The 23,497-nt window shown below is 43.7% G+C and overlaps 1 protein-coding gene across 4 annotated transcripts in view; it reads left to right on the top strand.

The window, feature by feature from the left end:
* Window positions 1-23,497, top strand: part of RSPO3 (R-spondin 3) — a 231,684-nt gene that overhangs the window by 142,644 nt on the left and 65,543 nt on the right. For all 4 annotated transcript variants that reach the window (XM_033938932.1, XM_033938934.1, XM_033938935.1 and 1 more), the window contains 2 exons: window positions 4,372-4,518; window positions 6,969-7,166. In XM_033938932.1, coding sequence (XP_033794823.1) covers window positions 4,372-4,518; window positions 6,969-7,166 — 345 coding nt within the window. The remainder of the gene's footprint in view (window positions 1-4,371; window positions 4,519-6,968; window positions 7,167-23,497) is intronic.

The raw sequence follows: 23,497 nt of genomic DNA, 5'->3' as shown, positions 1-23,497 counted from the left end.
AAATTGGGAGGCATGCTCCAGGCCCTCCAGACATGACCGGAGCTCTTCAGAGAAGAAGAGAGGATGCTTTGGGGGGAGCAGGACTGGGGGCAGAACTGGATGGACTGGAGGTGGAACAGGGCGGGGCCAGAGGCAGAACAGGGCGGAGCCATGTGTCTTGGATTATGCAGCCCAAAATCTGGTAACCCTACCTTTTAGACCCTTGTTCCTTGTCAGTGTTTAGGAGCCCTCATCCTGTAGTTGTATACTGGAAAACATCTTTGGTAAACTATTTTTTAAATATAGCTTTCTTTTCCTCTAAAATGGGTAAAATAGTTTTGACTCCTTTGCTAAAATTGCCAACGTTATATGTAAGTTTACCTTCAAGGTATTGCCCAATTGCTAATATTCCTTTGCTCATTAAACTTCTGGAGTTTATAGTAGCACACAAACTTTCAGACCATATAGAGACGTTTTTAGTTTTACATTTCTTTCACCTTGGTTTTCGCCCTCAATTTAGTACTGCGCATAGGCAGTGGAATGCTTTTTAGTGTGGTGGGGGCACAGGAGCTCTGCACTAGCCCCACTGGAATCTTGTGGCACGGTCCCTCACCAGCTCCCAACTCCCTCCCCCCAATCTCCTCCCGGCGTTGCACTTTAAATCTTCAGGCAGCTGTCATGCAGCATCAATGAGCAAGCCTTTCCCCGGAAGTAAAATGAAGGGTTCCGAGGCAGGCCTGCTTGATGACGCTGCATGGCAGGTGCCTGAAGATTTAAAGTGCAATGCCGGGAAGCCAATTTTGTGGGGAGGCCATGACCCCAGTGGCCTCTCCCGTTTCGATGCCTGTGGTACTGAGACATTGTTACTGTCATTAATTACTAAGAGACTTGATCAGTAAAGGCAAGCAGGCCGTCCTTCTGAAGTTTGATTTGTCTACAGCTTTTGTCATTGTTAACCATGATGTTCTCATAGAGATTTTATTAGATATAGAACTAGGAGAGTGTTCTGGAATATTTCAAGAAATTTTTGTCAACTCATTCTTATGCAACAAGATCTCATGGAGATATGGCTCAGTTGTGGACACCTAGGTGTAGAGTTCTCCAAGGCTCAGCCCATCCCCTATTGTATTTAACATCTACAGTATTAGTCAAAAAATCCAGATGGCAGAAATCCAGACCACCAAAGAATTGTGACATTCTTGTTTTGTATTACGTGTGGATTATTTTGTATATTGTGTATTTTAAATATGTTTTAGATTGTAAGCTGCCGTGAAGGTTTTCCCTAGGGCGAGATAAAAAATTTTTAAATAAACTTGGACTGCCCGAGAATCCAGACAGCACAATTTCTCCCTTCTGTATTCTCCCCCTTCCCCCACATATGGTCTGGCTCTCTTCCTCCACACCCAGCCCGCCTGTGGCTCTCCCTCACACCCTTGTACAACCCCTGCTGTATAGTACTTTTCCTTTTCAGAGTAAAGAAGCCTTCCATAGTATAGTGCCAGCGGCTGCCTTATTCACAGACTGCCCCCAGCCTACACTGCACCTTTCCCTCTGACCTGTCCCACCTTTCTGAAAATTGGAAGTTGAGATCTATTGTATTTAAGGATTGGTATAGTTTACTGCATTCTGTTTTCTTTAGTAAACCACTTTGAGCTTTATTTACAGAGAAGATGTGGTATATAATAGCAATGATTAGATTAAATTAAATTTTGAAGAGTTTAGGTACCTAAATTAGCTTCTTTGAAAATTGTGTAGGGCTGAGCACCTAAATTTAAGGATCTAATTTTTACTAGACACCTCAATTTGGGTTCCTGAAACAGGGCTGGCTCAATCTCTAGAGCAGGTGAGGCACTGGCCCAAGGCATCAGTGGCAAATGGTGTCAAAATCCCAGTTCAGCATCTCTTCCCTCCCATTTGCGGGCGGAGAGGGAGAGATGCTAGAATGGTATTCAAGATTTTGGCGCCCTGTTTCACCAGCATTAGGGGTGGGAGACTTGAGATAGAAGGGGATCATGAGGGGGGGAGTTGCCAATACAAAAGTTGGCTCAGGATGCCTCAGACCTTTCAGCCAAGTCTGTCCTGAAATGTGGATGACTCCAGGGCCTGATGTAAGGTGGGGGGAAATATTTTGACCCCTTGCACTGATTTTCTGCAATAGGCACCTAACTTAGCATCCCAAATCTAAGCAAATAAACTTCAGGCCTAAATATGGGTTCTTTAGAAATTTAGGAACCTAAAAATGAGGAACCTGAGTCACGCATGGAGTGCGATTGTACATATTAAATTCAATGAACCTCTGGTCTTCTTTCAATCTAACCCCCTGTGAGGGCACTAATGAAACCCTTTCAAGGGTAACTTAGAATTTCACCTTAAGATGTCAGGGTTTTGATTACTGCCAGTCTGTCAGCTGATAGAAGTATGCATGTTATTTATACGTACTTTCCCCCACCAAATAAAGAGATGGATAGTGTTCAGAGATATATGTGTGGTTTTGTATAACCAAAGTTGAAATGTATTTTTATTTATTTTAAAATGTATTTCTCCCCTAAACATAGGTGAATTCCAAAATTATTTACATAAAACCATTAGCGTAGTGAGGGTAGGAGGTGCTTGGGTCGGTGGTGCCCCCTGTGCCCTCCTCTCCATCCCCCCTCCCCGCTCTTTCCATGCCCCCCATGCCACACTCATGCCCTCCCTTCTCCCATACCTCTTTAAATCTTCACCAGCACAAGCAGCTTCTCCAGCATGCTATTCCTGCCAGTATTGGCTTACCTTTTGACATCACTTCCTGGCTGCGTGACCAGGAAGTGATTTCAGGGGGGGTCAGGTTGGCATGATCAGCGGGCCGGAGAAGTTGATTGCACTGGTGAAGATTTAAAGAGGTATGGGAGGAAGGGAGGGTGTGAGCGTGGCATTGGAGGTACAGAGAGGTGCCAACGCCTCCACCAAGATGGCGCCCTGGGTGGTCCGCCTCCCCCCCCCCCTACTACACCACTGCATAAAACCAATCTCCGTATACACAGCAAATATTGCATACTCTTTGTGAACATAACTCTGACACTTATGATTTAACAAGATGTTCAAATAATGAAAGCCTGTGCAAACATTTGTGTTTTAAGTAATCTTCAAAAATGATCCATATTGCAGCATAAGTGCGGAGTACCTGGCAACCCATTCCATAATTCTGCGGCTGCCACTGAAAAAGCTGACTGACTTGTGGTTACATAATGTACAGTATCTGTCATCAACCACATAGCTGTTTCAGATCTTAACTTCCTCCCAGGTACATATACAGCCAACACCTGATGGAATGCCAAGGTGCTTGTCCACATAGACTAAACTAAACCTTAGGTTTGTATACCGCACCATCTCCATAGTCGTGGAGCTCGGCACGGTTTACAGGAATTGTGGTGAGAAAGGAACTCCAAGGAAAGGGCTAGATGAAGATCGGAGGAAAGAAGAATGTTAGAGGGCTAGGATGTCAGATGAGGAGGGAGTGTTAGATTTTTAAGAAAAGCCAGGTTTTCAGATGTTTACGGAAGGGTTGGAGAGCACTCAGGTTCTGAAGAGGGGAGGTAAGGTTGTTCCAGAGCTCGGTGAATCTGAAGGGGAGGGAAGTCCCCAGTTTTCCTGGGTGGGAAATGCCTTTTAATGAGGGGAAGGATAATTTCGATTTTTGGGTAGGTCTGGTGGTATTAAGATTTGAGGAGTTCCAAGAAAGTGGAATTAATGGAGGAAGGATGCCGTGGAGGATCTTGAAAGTTAGGCAGATGCATTTGAAGTGGACTCTGGAAATTATCAGTCAGGTTCTTTTTCTAGCCGCAGGAATCAAAGTAAGAGTTGCCACGAACTGTGCACCAGTGTGGCTGTTTCATTTGCTCCCTAGGTAAATGTGGCTGCCAACTCTCCTGTTAAGTGCTTCTGAGGGGAGTGCACGACATCCTGTGCAATCTTCACATTGTATTTTACGACTGCTGTTTAAGCATACTTGCCCTGAGTTCTGTCACTCTCTGCCTGTTTGTGATGTGTAAATTGTACAGAATGACACGGGGGACAAATTTGTCGCCATCGGAACTCAATTTCCCTGTACCATCCCTGTGTGTTTTGTCGCTGTCCCTGTCCTTGCCCTTGCCCCATTGCTGTAAGCTCTGCCTTAACCGCACAAGCCTCGAACGCTTAGGATTTTAAAGTGTGTGAGGCTTGCGCAGATGTGGACGGAACTTGCAGGGATGGGGCAGGGACAGGAAAAGAACTCACGGCGATGGGATGGGAAAGTGAGTTCCCACGGGGATGGGGAAAAATTTGTCCCTGTGTCATTCTCTAGTAAATTGCTCATGGTTGTTTTGTGTTTTCAGTTTTGTATTTTCCTTTCTTTTCCATTTTGTATTCCAGAGTGTAAAGCTGATTGTGAGACCTGCTTCTACGACAGTTTCTGCACAAAATGTAAAAGGAGCTTTTATTTGCACAGTGGGAAGTGCCTTAAAACCTGTCTAGAGGGCTTTGAGAACAACAATCACACCATGGAGTGCACCAGTATAGGTAAGCAGGATTTCAAGCTAAAATGCATTGAGTTAGTCCAATAAAAAAGGAATACAGCTCGCCCTTCGGTTTCAAGGTTTCCCTACTCGCAAATTCAGTTATTCGTGATTTTTTTTTTTTCTTCTTTTTGCAGGCTGCCCAAACCTCCCTGGACCTTACCTGGTGGTCTAGCGGTGACACGGGGCAGGAGCTCCTGCCCCATGCAGAGCCATCATCAAAATGGCTGCCATGAGTTCCCGTTGTAGTCTCGAGATTTTCACGATTTTTCCCTATTCGTGGGCCGGCTCTGCACCTAACCCCCATGAATACGGAGGGAAAAGTGTAACCTTATTTTCTTTGTTTTTTGTTTTATTTCTTTATACTACCTTGGAAAGTGGACTAACACGGCCAACACCCCATTTCACTCAAGTTAAAATGGTCAAAATTAAGGTCAACAAATAATTTTAAGTGTTATGCTTTTATTGAGCTATATTACCCCTCCCCCCTTTTACAAAACTGTAGCGCAGTTTTATGCCATCATGGTAAAAACTCCAACATTCATAGAATTCCTATAAGCGTCAAAGCTGCTACCACCACGGTCGGAGCTAAAAACCACGCTCCAGTTTTGTAAATGAGGTGTCATATTGCCCTAATATCTAAAATGTAGTGCTTGGTACCAACCAGTTCCAGTCTCAAGGAGTAAAAGTGCTTTTGCAGAAGCATAGCCATGGATGGGCCAGGTGGGCCTGGCACTGTCCATGCATTGCCACTGTGCTGTCTCCCCTCCCCCCACCCCGTGCATGCACATATTCTGAGTATGTGCTGAGGGAGAGGCTGATGCAGCAGCAAAGCAAAGATAGTGCTGCAGGTGCAGCAAATAGGAGAATGACCTGTTCTAACCGCTGGAGGACCTCTTCCAGCTAGCAGGGCTTGGGGATCCCCACTAGTTGCTCTCCCCGGACAACTTTTGGCAGGTAATGCAAGGGTTATAGGTGGTCTATCTCGCACCGAGCATATCACCTCATTGCTGGTAAAGCTGCACTGGCTGCCAGTGTTATGGCGAGTTTAGTTTAAAATCTTAATTTTGGTGTTTAAAGCCCTTGAGAACATGTTGCTGAAGGTTATGAACTCTTTGATTCGACCATATGTTCCATCTCGTCCGCTGTGATCACAGTCTTGACATCTTTTGGAAGTCACACTTATACATGTTATCACCAAAGTTACAATCCATTCTAGGGTCTTCAGTGTCATGGGCCCTAAGCTGTGGAATGCAATTCCAAATGCAGTACGTAAGATTTCTCTGTTGCTTTCCTTCCGAATAGCTCTCGAGGCATTTTTCTTTCAGGAAGCTTTTGTTGATTTATGAAGGGAACTGTGTGTAATAAAAATGCACTTTGATGTTCAGTATAATTTTATCTGTGATTTTAAGGCCTCTTCTATTAAACTGCGCTAGCAGTTTCTAGCGCGGGGAGCCGCGCTGAATGGCCCGCGCTGCTCCCGATGCTCATAAAGTTCCTATGAGTGTCGGGAGCAGCGTGGACCATTCAGCACGGCTCTCTGCAATAAAACTGCTAGCGCAGTTTAATAAAAGAGGCCTTAAAATCACAGATAAGTTTAATTGACAAGGGGGTTAGTGTTTGATTGTTTGTATTATTTTATTTGTATGTTTTTGTAATCCACAGAGATGTTTGCGATTTGCGGAATATAAGTGTTTTAAAATACATAAATAAGAATAATTACTAAAGCTGTATATCAGCTGACTCACCTTTAAAAACATCTACTGAATTTAAGCAAACTTGAAGCGAAAAAATAAGAAACAGAATCACAGCAAAAGACTTCTACTGTTTGCAGAAATTGAAACTGATTCTACCACTAGGGGGAGTATAGCATGTATTCTGAAAAGATTTAGATTTCAGCAACACCCGGACTGCGGGTTGGGATTGAACACCTAGCGTATGGAATCCGGAAGGGACGTAACAGAATGCTCAATTTGATGCCTGTCTTCTAGTGAGACAATCAGTACAGTATGTCACCCACTATTGTGTATTTCTCCCTTGGGGTTGCACAGAGCACTAGTACATGATTCAGCACTCTTTGAACTTCCTTAGATCAGTGTTTCTCACCTCAGTCCTGTCAGGCTTTCAGGATATCCAAAATGAATATGCATACACTTCATTTGCATTCACTGCCTCCATTATACGTATATTTCTTTCATGCATATTCTTTAGGGATATCTGGAAAATCTGACTGGTAAGGACCAAATTGAGAAACACTGGCATAGTCATCATGCAAATTGCATGCAAGCCCCACCGTCACCACTTCACAAATCAGGAATTGCTCCAAATGGAAAAATGTGCTGAATTTTGATATGGTTTGGGTTTTTTTTTGTTTTGTTAGTTGTTTGATTTTGTACTTTCTTTATAAACTTGTTTCTGGTGAGTTGACTTGTGTGTTGTTTTTTTTCTTCACAGTGCACTGTATAGTCAGTGAGTGGAGCCCCTGGAGCCCTTGTGCAAAAAAGGGAAAAACCTGTGGCTTCAAACGAGGCAATGAAACGAGAACCCGAGAAATCATCCAGTCCCCTTCAGCACATGGCAGTTCATGTCCACCTCTCAGTGAGACAAGGAAATGTTTAGTGCAGAAGAGGAAATGTCAAAAGGGAGAAAAAGGTACTGTGAAAACCAGCAATAGCAAGCATGAATTGGTCTGGTAGCTGCTTCCAGAAATATGAAAAAAGAGATTCAGATCTTTGTTCTTAGGTTGTAAAAGAGGGCTTTCCAGGGTTCTTGTTCATAGAGGGGTCAAAGCGTATTTCAGAGCCCTACCAGCAGGGAACAGTGTAATGTCACCTCTGTTGCTTCCAGAACCAGTCCACATGCAGTCTTGTGCTCCTAAGATGTGTCTTCACTCTCCAAAATTATAAGAGTAGACAACAAACTTCAAAACAGTCAGCACTGGTGCAACAATTTAGGTTTCCCAGGAGAATTTCAGTCTTGCACCTCCCCCCAACACATACTCATACAATTATCTTTCAGATCCCTAAGTTTGCCCCTGAAATTATGATACTGCATTTCCTTGATTCTAAGATACACTTTTTTTGCCAGTTTTAATAGCCATGGGAAATAGGTGTGGTTTGCTTTCGATGGCATCTTAGAATCGAGGTCCAGAATTTCAAATCATGCAGCCTCATTTCTTATTCACACCACTACAACATTCATATAGCCACCAGGGGTCTCATTCACATAGCCATAGGAGCGGCCTAAGGGATCTGGCCAATCGGAATTGTAGGCCACTCCCAGTGCATCCCGGAATGCACTGGGAGACAGGCCTAAGATTCCAATTGGCCAGATCCCTTAGGCCCCTCCATTAGAGGGTGGCCTAAGGGATCTGGCCAATCAGAATCTTAGGCCACTCCCAAAGCATCCCAGAATGCACTGGGAGACATTCCGGTTGGCCCAGGCGCCTAAGACCCCTCCTATGGGAGGGGCCTTAGATGCCTGGGCCAATCAGGGCTTTAGGCCCCTTCCCAGTGCATCCCATGATACAACGGAAATACACTGCCATTCTGGTGAAGGCTGGCCTGCCGGCCAGCCAGAAGAAACATCCAGCTGGCCAACTGAAAAAGGCAGGGTCTAGCTGGGCTAGGGGGGTCCAGCTAGACTGGGTGGGTCTGACTAGGCTAGGGAGTGGGGATCCAGTTAGACTGGGAGTTGGGAGGTCCAGTGGCTGCCTACCTTTCAAGGGGTGGGAAGTCTCCGGCAGGAGGGACTAGGCATCCCTCCTGGCGAACTTTCAGGGGGGTGGGAGGTGTCCGGCAGTAGAAATTGGGCATCCCTCCTGCAGGTGATTTTTTTTCAGGGTTCGTGGGGGTGTCTGACAGGAGGGATTGGGCATCCCTCCAGCCAGCGATGTTTTCAGGGTTTGTGGGGTTTGGTCATTCCTCCTGCCGGCGATCTTTGCGGGATTCGTGGGGGACGGGTTCCCCAATTCTCTAACCAGCACTTATGACGGACGCTGGGTAGAGAATCGTGGTGTTAGGCAAAGATCTTGTTTTGGGTGTTTGAGACTTGGGCAAATTTTTGTTTGTGTTTTTGTTTTTTCCTTTTTTGTAATTATTTATTTGTCAATGCACATCAAAAAAGTACACAAATGGCAAAAAGCATCAATACTGATAATATAGTATACAGCAGCATACCAAAAACATCACTGCAGCTTCAGTACCAACATGTGAAATAGAAAAACCTCTCACGCCCTACCCTGTCCCCTCTCTCCCCCCACCCCTGACCCCCCACCAGAATATAAAAGTTCATAGAACAATCAAGATGAAATCCTTAGCAAACAACAGAACAGAGAATGAGGTTCTACAGTACCCATGTGATTCAATGCAATCATAACAACATATATCCCAGGACAAGCAGGCAGCTTATTCTCAACCTGTGGGTGACATCATCCATGGAGCCCTGATGCGGACAGTTTCGCAAGCTGATTTGCTTGCAGAACTTAGAAAGTTCACAACTGCTGCACCGCGCATGCACGAGTGCCTTCTGCCCACGCAAGGGCACACGTCTCCTCAGTTCTCTGTTTTCTGCGGAGCCGAGAAGCTGTGTTTTTGACGCTCTGCGCTAGATTCAGTTCTAAACTTCGTGCCTTCTCTCACGCGGCTCATGTTTTCTTAGTTTTCAGGGTCGTTGTGTTTCTTGCGCGTTTTCTTTTCTTTTCAAAAAAAACCCTTTAATTTTATTTCTTTGTCACGGCAGGGCCTGCTATGCGGCCTCCGCCACCAGGTTTCGATTTTGCTGAGAACATCTTTCCGCCTATGTCCAGGCCGGTCACAGGCTTCAAAAAGTGTAGCCGTTGCCAGAGCGAGATCTCCCTCACTGATCCACATAGGTGGTGTATTGAGTGTTTGGGACCTGACCATCGTCCGTAGTATACTCGCTGTGCTACCCTTCAACCTTGAGCCCACAAGCATCATTGAGTTCAGGTGGAAAAGCTCTTTGCCACGGTCTCGACCTCGACCTCACATCCGGTCAAGCTTACCGGGGTTCCGCCTTCTGCTTCGACCTCGGCCTCGTCCTTGATCAAGCCTGCCTCGTTCAACGGGACCTTGTCCTCGAGTAAATCTGCTAAGTCTTCACCTGACGAGACACTTGCCTTGCTGCCTCCCTCAGGTCAGGTGCCAGCAGTGGTTATCAAGCTGCCTAAGAAGCATGTCTCCAAGTTAAAGAGTTGTTTTTCCTCTTCTTCCTAGGAGGGTGTGGTTCCACCAAAAGTTCAAGATCCTCCAGTCTCGGAGTCACACTTGGAGGCTCTGATCCAGCCCATTTTGGACAGGCAGTTGCCAAACATACTGCTGCCTCGACTCTGCTTCCTGCAGTCCAGCTTGAACAAGCAGTGTCACAAGGAGTCGAATCCTTGGCTGCACCTTGAGCTGAAACTCCTCACTCTATACAAGGAGTCGAGTCTTTGGGAGTACCTCGAGAGAGGAATCCACACTCAGTATGCAAGGAGTCGATTCTTTGCAAGTGTCTCGTCTGGAGGATAAGCACACTTTTCAAGGAGCCGAGTCCTTGGCAGTGCCTCAAGATGCCTCGACACCAGGAACTCAATCTCTAGTAGTGTCTCGATCTCGATCTCCAATCTCCAGCCCTCATTCCTCGCATAAGGCATCGCCCTTTCCAAGGCATAAGGCATAAGGCAAAACTTTCTTCTCAGCAAGACCTGCCTAGTTCAAGGCACAGGTCTCCACACCAGTCGAGGCATCCATCAAGGCATCGATCCTCTTCTCGAGACATGCCTCATCTCTCTACGCCTTGAGGCTATTCGATGCTTTCTACTCTGAAGTCGAGGATGCCTCCTCCATCGACTTCTCCTGCGAGGGATTCTTCTCCCAGTGAGTCATCTATACCTGCATATTCAGGTCTCAGGTGTGAGTACTCCAGGGAAGCTTCGCCCTCGTTCTCTGCTCTTTGAGGCGCTTCAAGGTCACCTTCCCCTCGAGGTCAGCCTACCTTGGAACAGATATCCTCTACTTTTTTTTTACGTCAAATGAGTAAGGAACTCAAGATAAATTTGGACTCTAATTCCAAATATACTACTGAATATTTAGAAAAGATGGGCATGTCTCGACCTCCTGCAGAGTCTCTTAAAATACCCATTAATAGACTTCTTTCTCAAACTTTCAAGAGGAACTTTGAAACACCATATTCCATTCCTGTTGTTTCAAGCAAGCTGGAATCCCGTTACTGAATGGTCCATTGCAAGGGCTTCGAGAAGTCTCAATTATCACATTAATTCCTTCTCGTGGAGTCCTCTTTGAAAATGAACAACCCTTCCAAGGTCTATGCCACTGTCCCTCCTGGAAGAGAGGGCAGGACCCAGGACAAGTTTGGATACCGTTTGTATCAGAATTCTCTGATGGCAACCAGGGTTTTGAATTACAATTTTATCTTCATTTCTTATTTCATGCATTTGGTTGACACACTGCCTGCATATTTCAAGTATGTTCCTCAACACTGTCTTACAGGTTTTCAGAATACCATTACTACTCTGAATCAACTCTGCATGCATCTCCTTCAATCTTCCTGTGATGCATTTGAGCTTTCCTTGAGGGTTACCACCTTCTCAGTGGCCATGCGCCGGCTTGCCTGGCTTTGTACTGTTGACATGGACCCTAATCTACAGGATCGCCTTGCCAACATTCCTTGTCAAGGCAATGACTTATTTGATGACTCCAATGAGGAGGCCACTAAGAAGTTATCTGAACATGGGAAGCCATTTGCTTCCATCATTTGTCCTAAGCCTAAGCCTTCCACCTCTAAGGGGTTTCAGACCTATACCATCTTACCAGCAGCGTTTCCCACAGAGGGCAACTCTGTAAACCAGGGTACCTCCTAAGAAACCACCACAACAACAGCAACAGAGGCAAAAGAAACCTCAGACTTCTACTGCGCCTAAGGCCTCTCAGCCTTTTTGACCAGCTACTACAAAGCATAATCTCCATCGTTCTGCCTCTGTCCTCTCCCCTTCCCATTGGAGGTCACCTCCATCTTTTATACCAACGATGGGAGATCATTACATCAGACCTCTGGGTGCTGTCCATCATCAGGGAAAGATACTCTTCATTTCATTCAGGTTCCTCCAGATCTGCCTCCAAGAGAGTATCCTTAAAATCCAAACCAGACCGCCCTTCTTCAGGAAGCTCAAGCTCTGCTTCATCTCCATGTCATCGAGGAGGTTCCGCTGGAACAGCAGAGCAGGGGTTTTTACTCCCTTTACTTCCTAGTTCTGAAGAAGACGGACGATCTGTGACCCATATTGGATCTCGGAGCCCTCAACAAATTTCTTGTCAGGGAGAAATTTCTAATGCTCTCTCTAGCATCATTATACCTCCTTCTAGATCAGAACGATTAGTTATGTTCTCTAGATCTCAAAGAGGCTTACACTCACATTCCCATTCATCCAGCCTCTCAACAGTTCCTCAGATTTCGGGTGGGAAATCTGCATTTTCAGTACAGAGTGCTACTTTTTGGCCTGGCTTCATCTCCAAGAGTGTTCACCAAGTGTCTAGTCGTAGTAGCAGCAGCTCTGCGGAACCATGGGCTCCAGGTGTTCCCATACCTGGACGACTGGCTCATCAAGGATTCGACAGAAATCCACAAAGAGAGAAGACAAACTAAAGATGAAGAGGACCGGAGGGGTATCAGACAACCCGACACTCAATACTAGAGTGTTGGGAGCGAATCCTCATTTAACCCCGCGGTGCCTCCACCACCTTATTATGCGTATTATTTTTTGATTATTCTTTGTATTTTGACTAAAAAGCTCATTGATTTACTATTTGTAAGGCCTTTAAGGTTACTTGTATTTCATGCCAAATAATTTAACATAACTTAGCTTTGCTTTTCATTTGCTTTCATTATCAGCAAAGTACTTCCCCCAAACGCCCCGAAGTACTTTGCTGATAATGAAAGCAAATGAAAAGCAAAGCTAAGTTATGTTAAATTATTTGGCATGAAATACAAGTAACCTTAAAGGCCTTACAAATAGTAAATCAATGAGCTTTTTAGTCAAAATACAAAGAATAATCAAAAAATAATACGCATAATAAGGTGGTGGAGGCACCGCGGGGTTAAATGAGGATTCGCTCCCAACACTCTAGTATTGAGTGTCGGGTTGTCTGATACCCCTCCGGTCCTCTTCATCTTTAGTTTGTCTTCTCTCTTTGTGGATTTCTGTCGTTTCTTATTGGAATTTTCTCATATAGAAGATTGTGGAGTTGTCATCAAGGATTCAACATCTCAAGAGGTTATTGTAGTGACCCTATGGACTACATGGTTCCTACAAAGTTTGGGGTTTGAAATCAACTTTCAAAATCCCAGCTACAGCCCTCTCAGACTTTACAGTTTATTGGAGCTGTCCTGGACACTGTCCGACTCAGAGCATTCCTTCCTCAACAACGTCAGGATGCTCTCATTCATCTGTGCCACAAAGTGACTTCCTTGACTACAATTTCAGCAAGATACATGATGGTTCTGTTAGATCACATGGCCTCGACAGTTCACGTGACTCCTTTTGCCAGACTTCACCTCAGAATTCCTCAGTGGACCCTGGCATCTCAGTGGGCGCAGGCTTGCAACCCACTCTCTCAACACATTACAGTAACTCCTTCGTTGAGACAGTCTCTCCACTGGTGGATGCTCTCTTCAAGTCTCTCCAGAGGTTTACTGTTTCAAACACCCCCTCATCAGAAGGTCCTCATGACAGATTCCTCGACCTATGCTTGGGGGGCTCATCTCGATGGTCTCCGTACTCAAGGCCATTGGTCCAGCATGGATCGTCAGTGTCATATCAATCTGTTGGAACTCAGAGCGATCTTCAATGCTCTCAAAGCTTTTCAGCATCTTCTCCATGACCAGGTAGTCCTCATTCGGACAGACAACCAAGTAGCCATGTACTACGTCAACAAGCAGGGAGGAACAGGATCTCTCCCTCTTTACCAGGAAGCTCAACAGGTGTAGTACTGAGCAATCCATCACAACACCTTCCTGAAAGCAGTTTATATTCAAGGAGAGAAAATCTGTCTGGCGGACAAAATGAGTCGTCTTCTGCAACCTCACGAATGGACATTCAATTCCTTGCCTCTACATCACATTTTTTCTCAGTGGGGGACTCCTCAGATAGATTTCTTTACGTCTCCCCACAACCACAAACTGCCTCAGTTCTGCTCCAGGATATACCCTCCTCATCGCCTTGAGGCAGATGCTTTCCTTCTGGAATGGACAAATCAGTTCTCTATGCATTCCCTCCGTTTCCTCTGATTCTCAAGACTCTTGTCAAACTTAAACAGGAGTATGTCACCATGATTCTGATAGCTCCTCGGTGGCCCAGGCAACCTTGGTTCTCTCTTCTACTTCAACTCAGCAGCAGGGAGCCACTGCTTCTACCAGTTTTTTCCTCTGCTTACACAGAGTCAGGGGTCTCTACTTCATCCCAACCTGCACTCTCTGCACCTGACAGCTTGGTTCCTCTCAACCTAACTGCCATTCTACAGTACAGTTTTCCCAATCTGTACAGGCCATTTTAGAAGCTTCTAGAAAGCCTACCACTAGACAATGCTACAATCAGAAATGGACTAGATTTTCTTCTTGGTGCACCATACATCACAAGGAGCCCCAATCTACCTCCTTGTCTTCAGTTTTGGATTACCTGTTCCACTTATCACAATCAGGCCTCAAATCCACATCCCTTCGAGTCCACCTCAGTGCACTTGCTGCTTTTCATCAGCCTATTGAAGGGAAACCCCTTTCTGCTCATCCTGATTGGATAAGGCCCGACTTAGTGCAGGAAGAGGTGGTCGGAGCATACCGCGAGTGATTTCCTGCACTTGCGGTGCTCCGGCTGCTCTCCTGCTTCCCTCTTCAGGCTCCCCCATGAAAAACCATATTCGCGGGTTTTTTTTAGATTCGCGAGGGTTTCTGGATGGAACCCCCGTGAATATCTGTTGTTATTTCTCTTTAATTTTTGTCTGATTTCCTTACACATCCAATAAGAGTGGGTTATTGGAAGAATAATTGCATTTATATTATTGATTAAGTAAAAGGGGTGGAGGGGAAGATTACTTTTGAATATTTGTATGTTCAAAGTGCTTTTCTTGATTTGTTATATGTTAGATTCATATGTATTGCACTGTTACTACTTGAAAATCAATAAAGATTTATAAAAATATATATATATATTTTAACAAAATATATAATACAATAATCTCGATACAAGACATAAATTACATTTAACTTGATTCAGAACCTTTGATAAAATAGTGAAATAACACATCTTGTCATACAAACACTTAAAACAATCCCACTCCCTCCCCTCCCCCCCTCAGGAGGCCTGGACTCTCTTTTCATAAGGATAGGATGATATATAAATTAGATCTTTCAAAAATCCTCTTTTTCCAGTTCAATATATTTCTCTCATATATCTTTAAACTTCACCCATTGATTTTTCACACACTATTCCTAAGCAATCTCTCATAGCTCTTATTGTTGATACATTTGGGGTATGCCACTCCTGGGCCAGTATTAATCGTGCAGCTATAAATGCCAAATCCATAAGCTTAGATTGAGAAGATGATTCTCCCTCTACTCCAACTCCTAATAGTGCCCTTTCAGCACTCATATCGAGAGGGATCTGGATTAATTTACTCACATAATAAAATGCTTGCTCCCAATATTTCTGAACCATTTGGCATTCCCACCACATATGATAAAATATACCTCTTTCACCACATCCTCTTCAACAAGCATCATTTTCCCCTTAATACATTTACTAATTAAAACCAGAGTGATATACCATCGTACTAAAAGTTTAATAGCATTTTCCACCAAAGTAGCTGCTCTGGCTATATGGAAAAAATGTGATACAATTGCCCCTCCACCCGTCAATTGATCATTCCTTCCCCAAATCTTTTTCCCACGCTTTCATATATGATGTTTTCATTTTCTCATCAACATGTATAATTTTATATAACCAAGAAATGCACCCTTTCGTGACTGGATTCCCTGATCCTTTTTCAAATTCAGATTTCTTTTCCCATCCCCTTATATGTCATAATATAATTTTTCACCTATAAATAGGGGAAAAGAGGCACAGACTGTTTCCAGTGCTGTGCTACCACTAGCCTGGCAGCAATAAAGGCCAATGTAAGAAGCTTATCTTGATCATCATTCAGGCCCTCCACCCTTTACCCCCTAAGGGCTATCATTGCAGTTCTAGGTAGGGATAAGTGTATTAGCTGGCTAATATACAGAAATACCTGCTCCCAATAAGTGCCCAGCACCGAGCACTCCCTTCACATGTGGAAGAAGGTACCCCTCTCTCCACACCCACTCCAGATTTGTCAGATATGGAGCGAGAGATCTTTTGAAATAGCACAGGGGAAAGATGCCATCTGACCAACAGCTTAACAGCATTCTCCACCAATATGTTTTTGTAACCCACCTAGTTTTAGATGAGCTAAAAATATTTTAAATAAATAAACAGGGTCACAGACAGTATATAACTGGTTATCTTTGCGAACCTGGGAGCATAACCAATTATTATCTCGATGCTGTCAGAATGGCATTTGGGGAGAAAAGCAACCAAACCAAAGAGAACAGGTGGTCCAACCTAGTCTGCAGTAAAAAACCGACCAGGAGCAACAAAACAAATCTGCAGACATGTACAAGATGCAGGCAAAATTTATTGTGACAAATAAAATATATCTAAAAACCTTTTTACCAAACAAGGGACCCAACACGGTCCGTGTTTCGGACAACCTTCATCAGGGGTCCATGGTATAAAAAGGGAAAAAGAATTATGTCACACAAAAATGGAGAAATAGCAAGATATCTGTTCCGCCAAAAATCGCAAACTACTGTGGATAAACGCCAAAGTGAGAAAACCCACTGAAGGACCAAGGGGCCTTCCTCTGGTGGAATGCTTCTCAATAGCAGTTGTTTAGCAAATCCTAAATGTGCTTGGCAGCTGGTATAATTCCCAGTGTCAGTTGTAAGGTTGTGGATGGGATGATGTTGCAGCAGACAAGCCTTCTATGATATAAGGTGGTGGCCTTACAATCTGCCAGGTCCTGGGTTCAATACCCTCATAGAAGGTTCAGTAGGAAGTGAAATCAATGACAATGACAACCAAGAGTGATTGCATAAAGAATATATTGTGCAGAAATTAATAATACAAAAAGGCAATGTTTAGAAAGATACATCAAGCATATACTGGGTTACAAATGTACAGAAAGAGATAGAAATAAGCTTTACAAATTCAGAGTGGATTTAGACTTCTTCTGTGTGTGAGAGAGAAAGGACAGTTTACCTGCATTAATGTGTCTGGATAGGTGAGAGGCTGTGTCTGTGAGAAGACAGGGGGATGAGCAAGAGTTCAGAGAAAATAGAGAGAAAGGTGGTCAAGGCTCCAGAGAGAGTAAACAAGAGTCCAGAGAGAGAGGGGTGTTGCAGAGAGGAGGATTTTATAGGTTGGAATCTTATTCTAGAAATAGAATCTATTGTATTTCCCAGTATCTTTCTGTTTATAATTTGTACACTCTTTGAAACAATGGTTAGCTTAATTCATAAGGAAGGTGTGACACTTGCTGGAATGGTAGATGGAATTAGTGTGACTGGCCTCTTTGTCCCATTCAAGTAGCATATCTTCTTGATAAACAATCCAGTCTGGCTGGATGCTTAATGTATGTGAATTCTGTGCAAGAGTATTTAGGGTCTATCTGCATCAACATTCCAGAGTCAGATTGATATTATGTCCCATAGGCCTCTGCTGACATTGGTTAGGCCAACCGAAAATGCTGACAACTAGCAATGTAAGGCTGGGCTGACATCAGTCTTTTAGGATATAGCCATTTAGACCCTGATTCTATAAAGTCCATAAAATTTAGATACTCATTATAAAATCATGCTTAGTGCCGCCTGCATGATATCTTATAGGAAAGCCAGCCAAAGATTCTTTTCATTCAATTTTCCTGCTATTGCTCAGAATATTGCATTGGTAGGAGGCTAATCAGTCCATTTTCCTTGGTGTTCCTTCTATTTATTTATTCAATTTTCAATACCATTCTCCCAGAAGATCTCAGTACGGTTTACATAATTGTTTTCAGGTACTCAAGTATTTTTCCCTGTCTGTCCTGGTGGGCTACCTGGTGCAATGGGGGGGGGATCAAGTGACCCGCCTGGGGGTCATAAGGAGCAGCGTGATTTTGAACCCACAACCTCAGGGCTATAGCTTTAACCACTGTGCCACACTCTCCCCCATAAAGTAAGCCATTCTTCTGTGTTCGAAGAAAAACTCCTTATTCTGAAGCAGCTAAATCTTTATTTTACCATCGTGAACAAACACTCTTGAATGATATTAGGCTAGGAAAATTGTTTTGAGAATTATCGTAGTGAGGTTCCATGCTTTGAGGTTTGATGGAACCCATTTCCAGGCTCCATGGCTCAGCCGAGGGAGTGCTGAAAAGTTCTCAGCCCAATCAACCAATTTTCTAAATTCTGAATGTTATTTTGCTACTGTAGCTGAAAAGAGTGTTGCCTTAATTCATTAAGTACCAAGTTGCAGAAACGAAATTCTATGTTTCGACATTGTTTAAGATCATTGATTGAACCGTCATTCTCTTGGTTGGGTTGAGAACTTTTCAGCACCCCACTACTTTTGTAAAATTCCCAAAGATACACATCGAGATTAAGGAAGAAGTTACTGTAGGGCCTTTAGTTCTAAGAGGCTTAATATTAAGTGCTAAAAATCCATTCATGTCTAACCACTCTCACTCACCATGTTGATATAACACAAAGAACTGCAGATTAAAGTAGACTGCTGATCCCAACGGAAAGATTGTTTTGCTGATGCATAGTTGCCTCAGCTTTTGTCAGAGAGAAAGGCAGTCTAAAAATAAAATAATAATAATATTTATTGAGTGCTGTCAGTGTACGTTACAGTAACATGGCCCTGTCTGAAAGAGTTTACATAATTTTAAGTGCATGTTCTTTGCTGGTATCATTAGCCAATTACCGCTGTATAGACTGGAGCATCAGGAGATTAAACTGTGGATACAGTGAGGAGACTAACAGAGTTAGACTTGGAAATCAATGGTTTCTGACATGATTCCTGAACCCCAGCTATTCCTAAACCTGTCATGGTAAATCTTAGCCAGTGAGGTTCACAGGCTATCCACAATGATGCTTTCTTTATTCTAATTCTCTGCTGGCCTTCAAGTCATGTTCCCTTGTTCTACAAAACCAACATTATGGGCTCCTTTTACTAAGGTGCACTAGCATTTTTAGCACACGCTGCATTGCCGCACTCGCTAACCCTACGCTACGCGCCAAGAACTAACGCGCGCTAAAACCGCTAGCACAGTTTAGTAAAAGGAGCCCTATGTCTCTTCCTTCCTGTTATAATGTAACTTTTCCTATTCCTTTATTTATTTGTCCACTCCCTTGCCCAGCACCCCATTCATTCTCTCATCCATCTTATCGCTATTTATCCTCTCTTCCTTCTTATGTTTCTTTTTTGTCAGGCCACTACCCAAGTTCATTTCTGTTGGCCTTTTTAATGTGCATTCTTTAAGACACAAGGCTCCTCTTATTGCCAATCTTATAACACAACACTATCTTGATATTCTCTGCACAACCGAAACTTGGCTTTGCCCGGGTGATGCAGCCATTCTTCTTGAGTCCTGCCCATTAGGCTACATTTCTTTTCATGTTCCCCACTCCTTCTCATCAAAACTGAACATCATTTTTTGTGCATTTAAACTATTATCTATAACAGAGGCACTCTTACTTCGGATTGACTCTCCATCCTCTACCCACTTTTTCATTGCCTTGTTTTATCATCCTCCTCCTTCTTCGACTCTTTCCCTTGATGAACTGCTGGATTTTACTGCGGAATGTTCCACTCTCTTCAGGTCTCTCATCCTTCTAGGAGACTTTAATCTGTCTTAACCCAGTCACAGTTGTCCATTTTGATCTTTCACTTCCAATGTTGGCCTTTCACAACACATCTGTATGCCAACTTATTTCACAGGCAACATATCGGACTTGGTTTTTACATCCCCTGATTTTGCTCATGATCCCTCTACTATGAAGACATTTCCTTTTCCTTGGACAGATCCTTCTAGATCCCTCAATTATGCGACCTCATCTTGAGTATTGTGTTCAGTTCTGGTCTCCTTATCTCAAAAAAGATATAGCGGCACTAGAAAAGGTTCAAAGAAGAGTGACCAAGGTGATAAAGGGGATGGAACTCTTCTCGAATGAGAAAAGACTAAAGAGGTTAGGGCTCTTCAGCTTGGGAAAGAGACGACTGAGAGAGATATGATTGAAGTCTACAGAATCCTAAGTGGTGTAGATCGGGTACAAGTGGATCAATTTTTTTACTGCATCAGGATTTACAAATACTAGGGGACACTCGATGAAGTTACAGAGCAATACTTTTAAAACCAATAAGAGGAAATATTTTTTCACTCAGAGAATAGTTAAGTTCTGGAATGCAGTGCCAGAGGATGAGAGCAGATAATATAGTTGGTTTTAGAAAAGGTTTGGACAACTTCCTGGAGGAAAAATCCATAGTCTGTTGTTGAGACAGACATGGGGGAAGCCACTGCTTGCCCTGGATCAGTAGCATGGAATGCTGCTACTATTTGGGTTTTTTCAGGTACTTGTGACTTGGATTGGCCTCTGTGAAAACAGAATACTGGGCTAGATGGACCATTGGTCTGACCCAGTAAGGCTATTCTTATGTTCTTACCTTAACTCTCTTCTTTTCCCTGTTTTCTGCCTCAAATAACTCCATGTGTACCTTTCCATGTTTCTCTCAGTCCTCCTATTGGGAATCAACAGCTTGCTTACAAAGAATCCATTACAATACTAGGAATCATCTTTGGCACTAAACTCAGTTTTAAATTACAGAGTTGGTTCTTCAATCCTTATTCTTTTCTTTACAACACATTTCTGTGGTACATTCTTGTCTCTCTTCTTCCCTTCTTTGTCTATTCATTCATGCTTTGGTGACCTCTCATCTGATTTATTGTAACTCTTTGTATATTAGTCTTCCCCTTTTTCCCAAAAACATTTACTGCTTGTTTAATTGACTTCAGTTGACCATGTCACGCCTTTACTTAAGCTTGAACGCTGGTTACCAGTTTCAGCAAGAATCATCTGTAAAGTTCTCATTCTGGTATACAAATCTCATTCACCCCTAGCTCCAGCTTATCTCAGCAGGCTCATCATACCACATGCCCCACTGTGATCACTTCGCTCTGCTAACCATAATCTGCTCCGTGTTTCCTTGCCTTCAGAGCTTCATCTTACTTCTTCATATCTGTTTGCCTTTCGCTATTTAGGTCCTAAACATTGGAACAAGCTTCTGTTTGTTATTAAAAATCAATCTACCCTCTCTGGTTTTAAAAAGACCCTCAAGACTCAAGACACAAGTTTTTGGTTCATTGATCACTTAAATCTTGGGGAGGGGGGCAGTTTAATTTTTTCTATTTTATTTAAATTTTTCTTTTTAATTATAAACCACTATGAAGCCTTATTTTAGGCCATTTGGTGGTATATCAAATGATAATAACATAAATAAATGTGCATACATTAAAGATTCCATCTATCCAAATACATCTCCTAGCTGCTGCTCGCACTGGCCTCGGCTTTCCCTCTGACATCACTTCCTGGTTCCTGGTCTCACTTCCGACTGACCACATAATTGTTTCCCACGTATTCACCTTTATAGGACCCTCAGGGACCCCTGAAGAAGACTTTTTGTCGAAACGCAGACCGTATTGCGTCCTGTATCCCTAGCGGACTAGGTCCTTTAAGGCTTTTATCTGGATGATTTTAGTGTACTTTTGGAACTTTGACATTTTCAAATAAAGTCCATTTAGGAACATCGTCACTCCACAGAGGTTTTTTGGTTTCCTTTGTATTTAATGCATGTGAATTTATCTGGTATGTTTGAGTGATCGTTCCTATTTTAATGGAATTCTTTTATTACTCTATTGTATTATTTTGTAAATTGCTTTGTTCTTATTGGTAGTTTAAGCGGTATAGCAAGAGTTTAAATAAACATAAACACTGCCACACAGCAGCCGCTAGCGCAGTTTTGTTAAAGGGGAGGTCTGTGTTATAGCAGCAGCAGCAGCAAGCTTGCAATCCCTTGTTACACAGTATTTTCCTGCTGTTGTGTTCGACATGTATTGGTGGCTTTTTGATTTCTGATATCCCACTTTTTGTGTCTTGTGTGGGGATTTTTCCTCCTTTTTTCTCTGCTATCTGTACGTCAGCCACATTTATACCTTCTCACAAGGTGGTGTAAATGGACTTAGCCTCATTGTAGTTGCAATCGTAGCTGATTTTGTGCTGATATTTAATAAGACAAAGAGGTGCCTATGTGTCGCTATAAAATAATGTCAAAATAGGCACTTCCTTGGCCTCTTCCCCTAGGCATCTGTTTTAAAATTATCCTCAATATGTTGGTATGTTTATACTGGTTCACGGAAGTTTCGCCCCCCACATTTCGCCCCCAGCAATTCGCCCCTCACATTTCGCCGCCAGGTATTTTTCGCCCCCACACATTTCGCCCCTGAGCGTTTTTTCCCATAGTACTCCATTTGTCAGGAGATCAGTTGTCTAAGCCGGGGGAAAGCAGAGAAGCGCTGAAATCACTCCTGGGTCCCGCTGGAGCGCGCTGATAAGTGCAGCAAGGCCTGAAGTAGGGGAAAACGCTCAGGGGCGAAATGTGCGTGGGCGAAATGTATGTATAGTCGGTAGTAAAAAGACAGACTGCATGGTATTAAAGACAAAACACGCTAAAAGGGGAAAATGGTTGGGACACATTGCATAAAAAGAAAGGGGCATGGGGAAAAGAAGAGGGAGAAAGGGAATGTCTGATATGTGGCCATTGCCTGAGTCTCATGAGCAATTAAACCTAGGTATAGATCTTTAAAGAGAAAGGTTTTGAGGCTAGATTTGGAGTTGTTGCAGTTAGTTTCCTGCCTTGCTACAATCCCTCATGCCGTGCTATGTGTGTCATGCACGCCTGCCTTACCACTGTGCCAAGCCGCGTCATACTATGCTTCCCTTCCCATCCGATCGTACCATTCGCTCCCCCCACGGAACGGAAGAGAGGTGAGCAAATAAGAGCCGCCCTTGAAGATGGGGGTCGCTCCCCCCACGGAACGGAAGAGAGGTGAGCGGAGAGCAAATAAGAGGCGCCCTTGAAGATGGGGGTCACTCCCCCCACGGAACGGAAGAGAGGTGAGCGGAGAGCAAATAAGAGGCGCCCTTGAAGATGGGGGTGATAATCCAACGCTCAGGGGCGAAATGTGCGGGGGCGAAATGTGTGGGGGCGAAACATCCGGGGGGCGAAATGTGCGGGGGCGAAATGTGTGGGGGCGAAACATCCGGGGGGCGAAATGTGCGGGGGCGAAATGTGAGGGGCGAATTGCTGGGGGCGAAATGTGGGGGGCGAACCTTCCGGATCCCGTTTATACTAGATGTGGGTGTGGGTGTGTTTGTGAGACACTGGAATATACATAGAGAAGTGCTGAATATAACTTATTAATTTAAATGCAGGGGCCAGTGTTTGAATTACTATGGTGAATTAAGCCACCAAATGTTATCCCCGTATTTATAGGCTCACTTTGGCAAGGGCGATGTTGGAATAATCATGATGCTCAAGAGTGGCCTAAGGCTGAAGACACTTTAAAAGGGAAGGAAGGGACATAAGAGTGAAGGTCACCTAGGGTGCCCAATCCTTTTACACTGCCCCTGAATGCACCTCATGCATATTCATTGTGGATAATTTATTATTTATTTATTTTAATTAAAAAAAAACAAACAAACTGACAGGCCCGTACCACTAAGACAGGTTTGGCAAGCTTTCACTAAACTATTATGCATCCTCCAAATTGGAACTTAAAGCAGGGACGTCCAATATG

The sequence above is a fragment of the Geotrypetes seraphini genome, chromosome 3, assembly GCF_902459505.1.
Source record: "Geotrypetes seraphini chromosome 3, aGeoSer1.1, whole genome shotgun sequence".
Taxonomy (NCBI): domain Eukaryota; kingdom Metazoa; phylum Chordata; class Amphibia; order Gymnophiona; family Dermophiidae; genus Geotrypetes; species Geotrypetes seraphini.
This window is presented reverse-complemented; position numbering and strand designations above follow the sequence as displayed.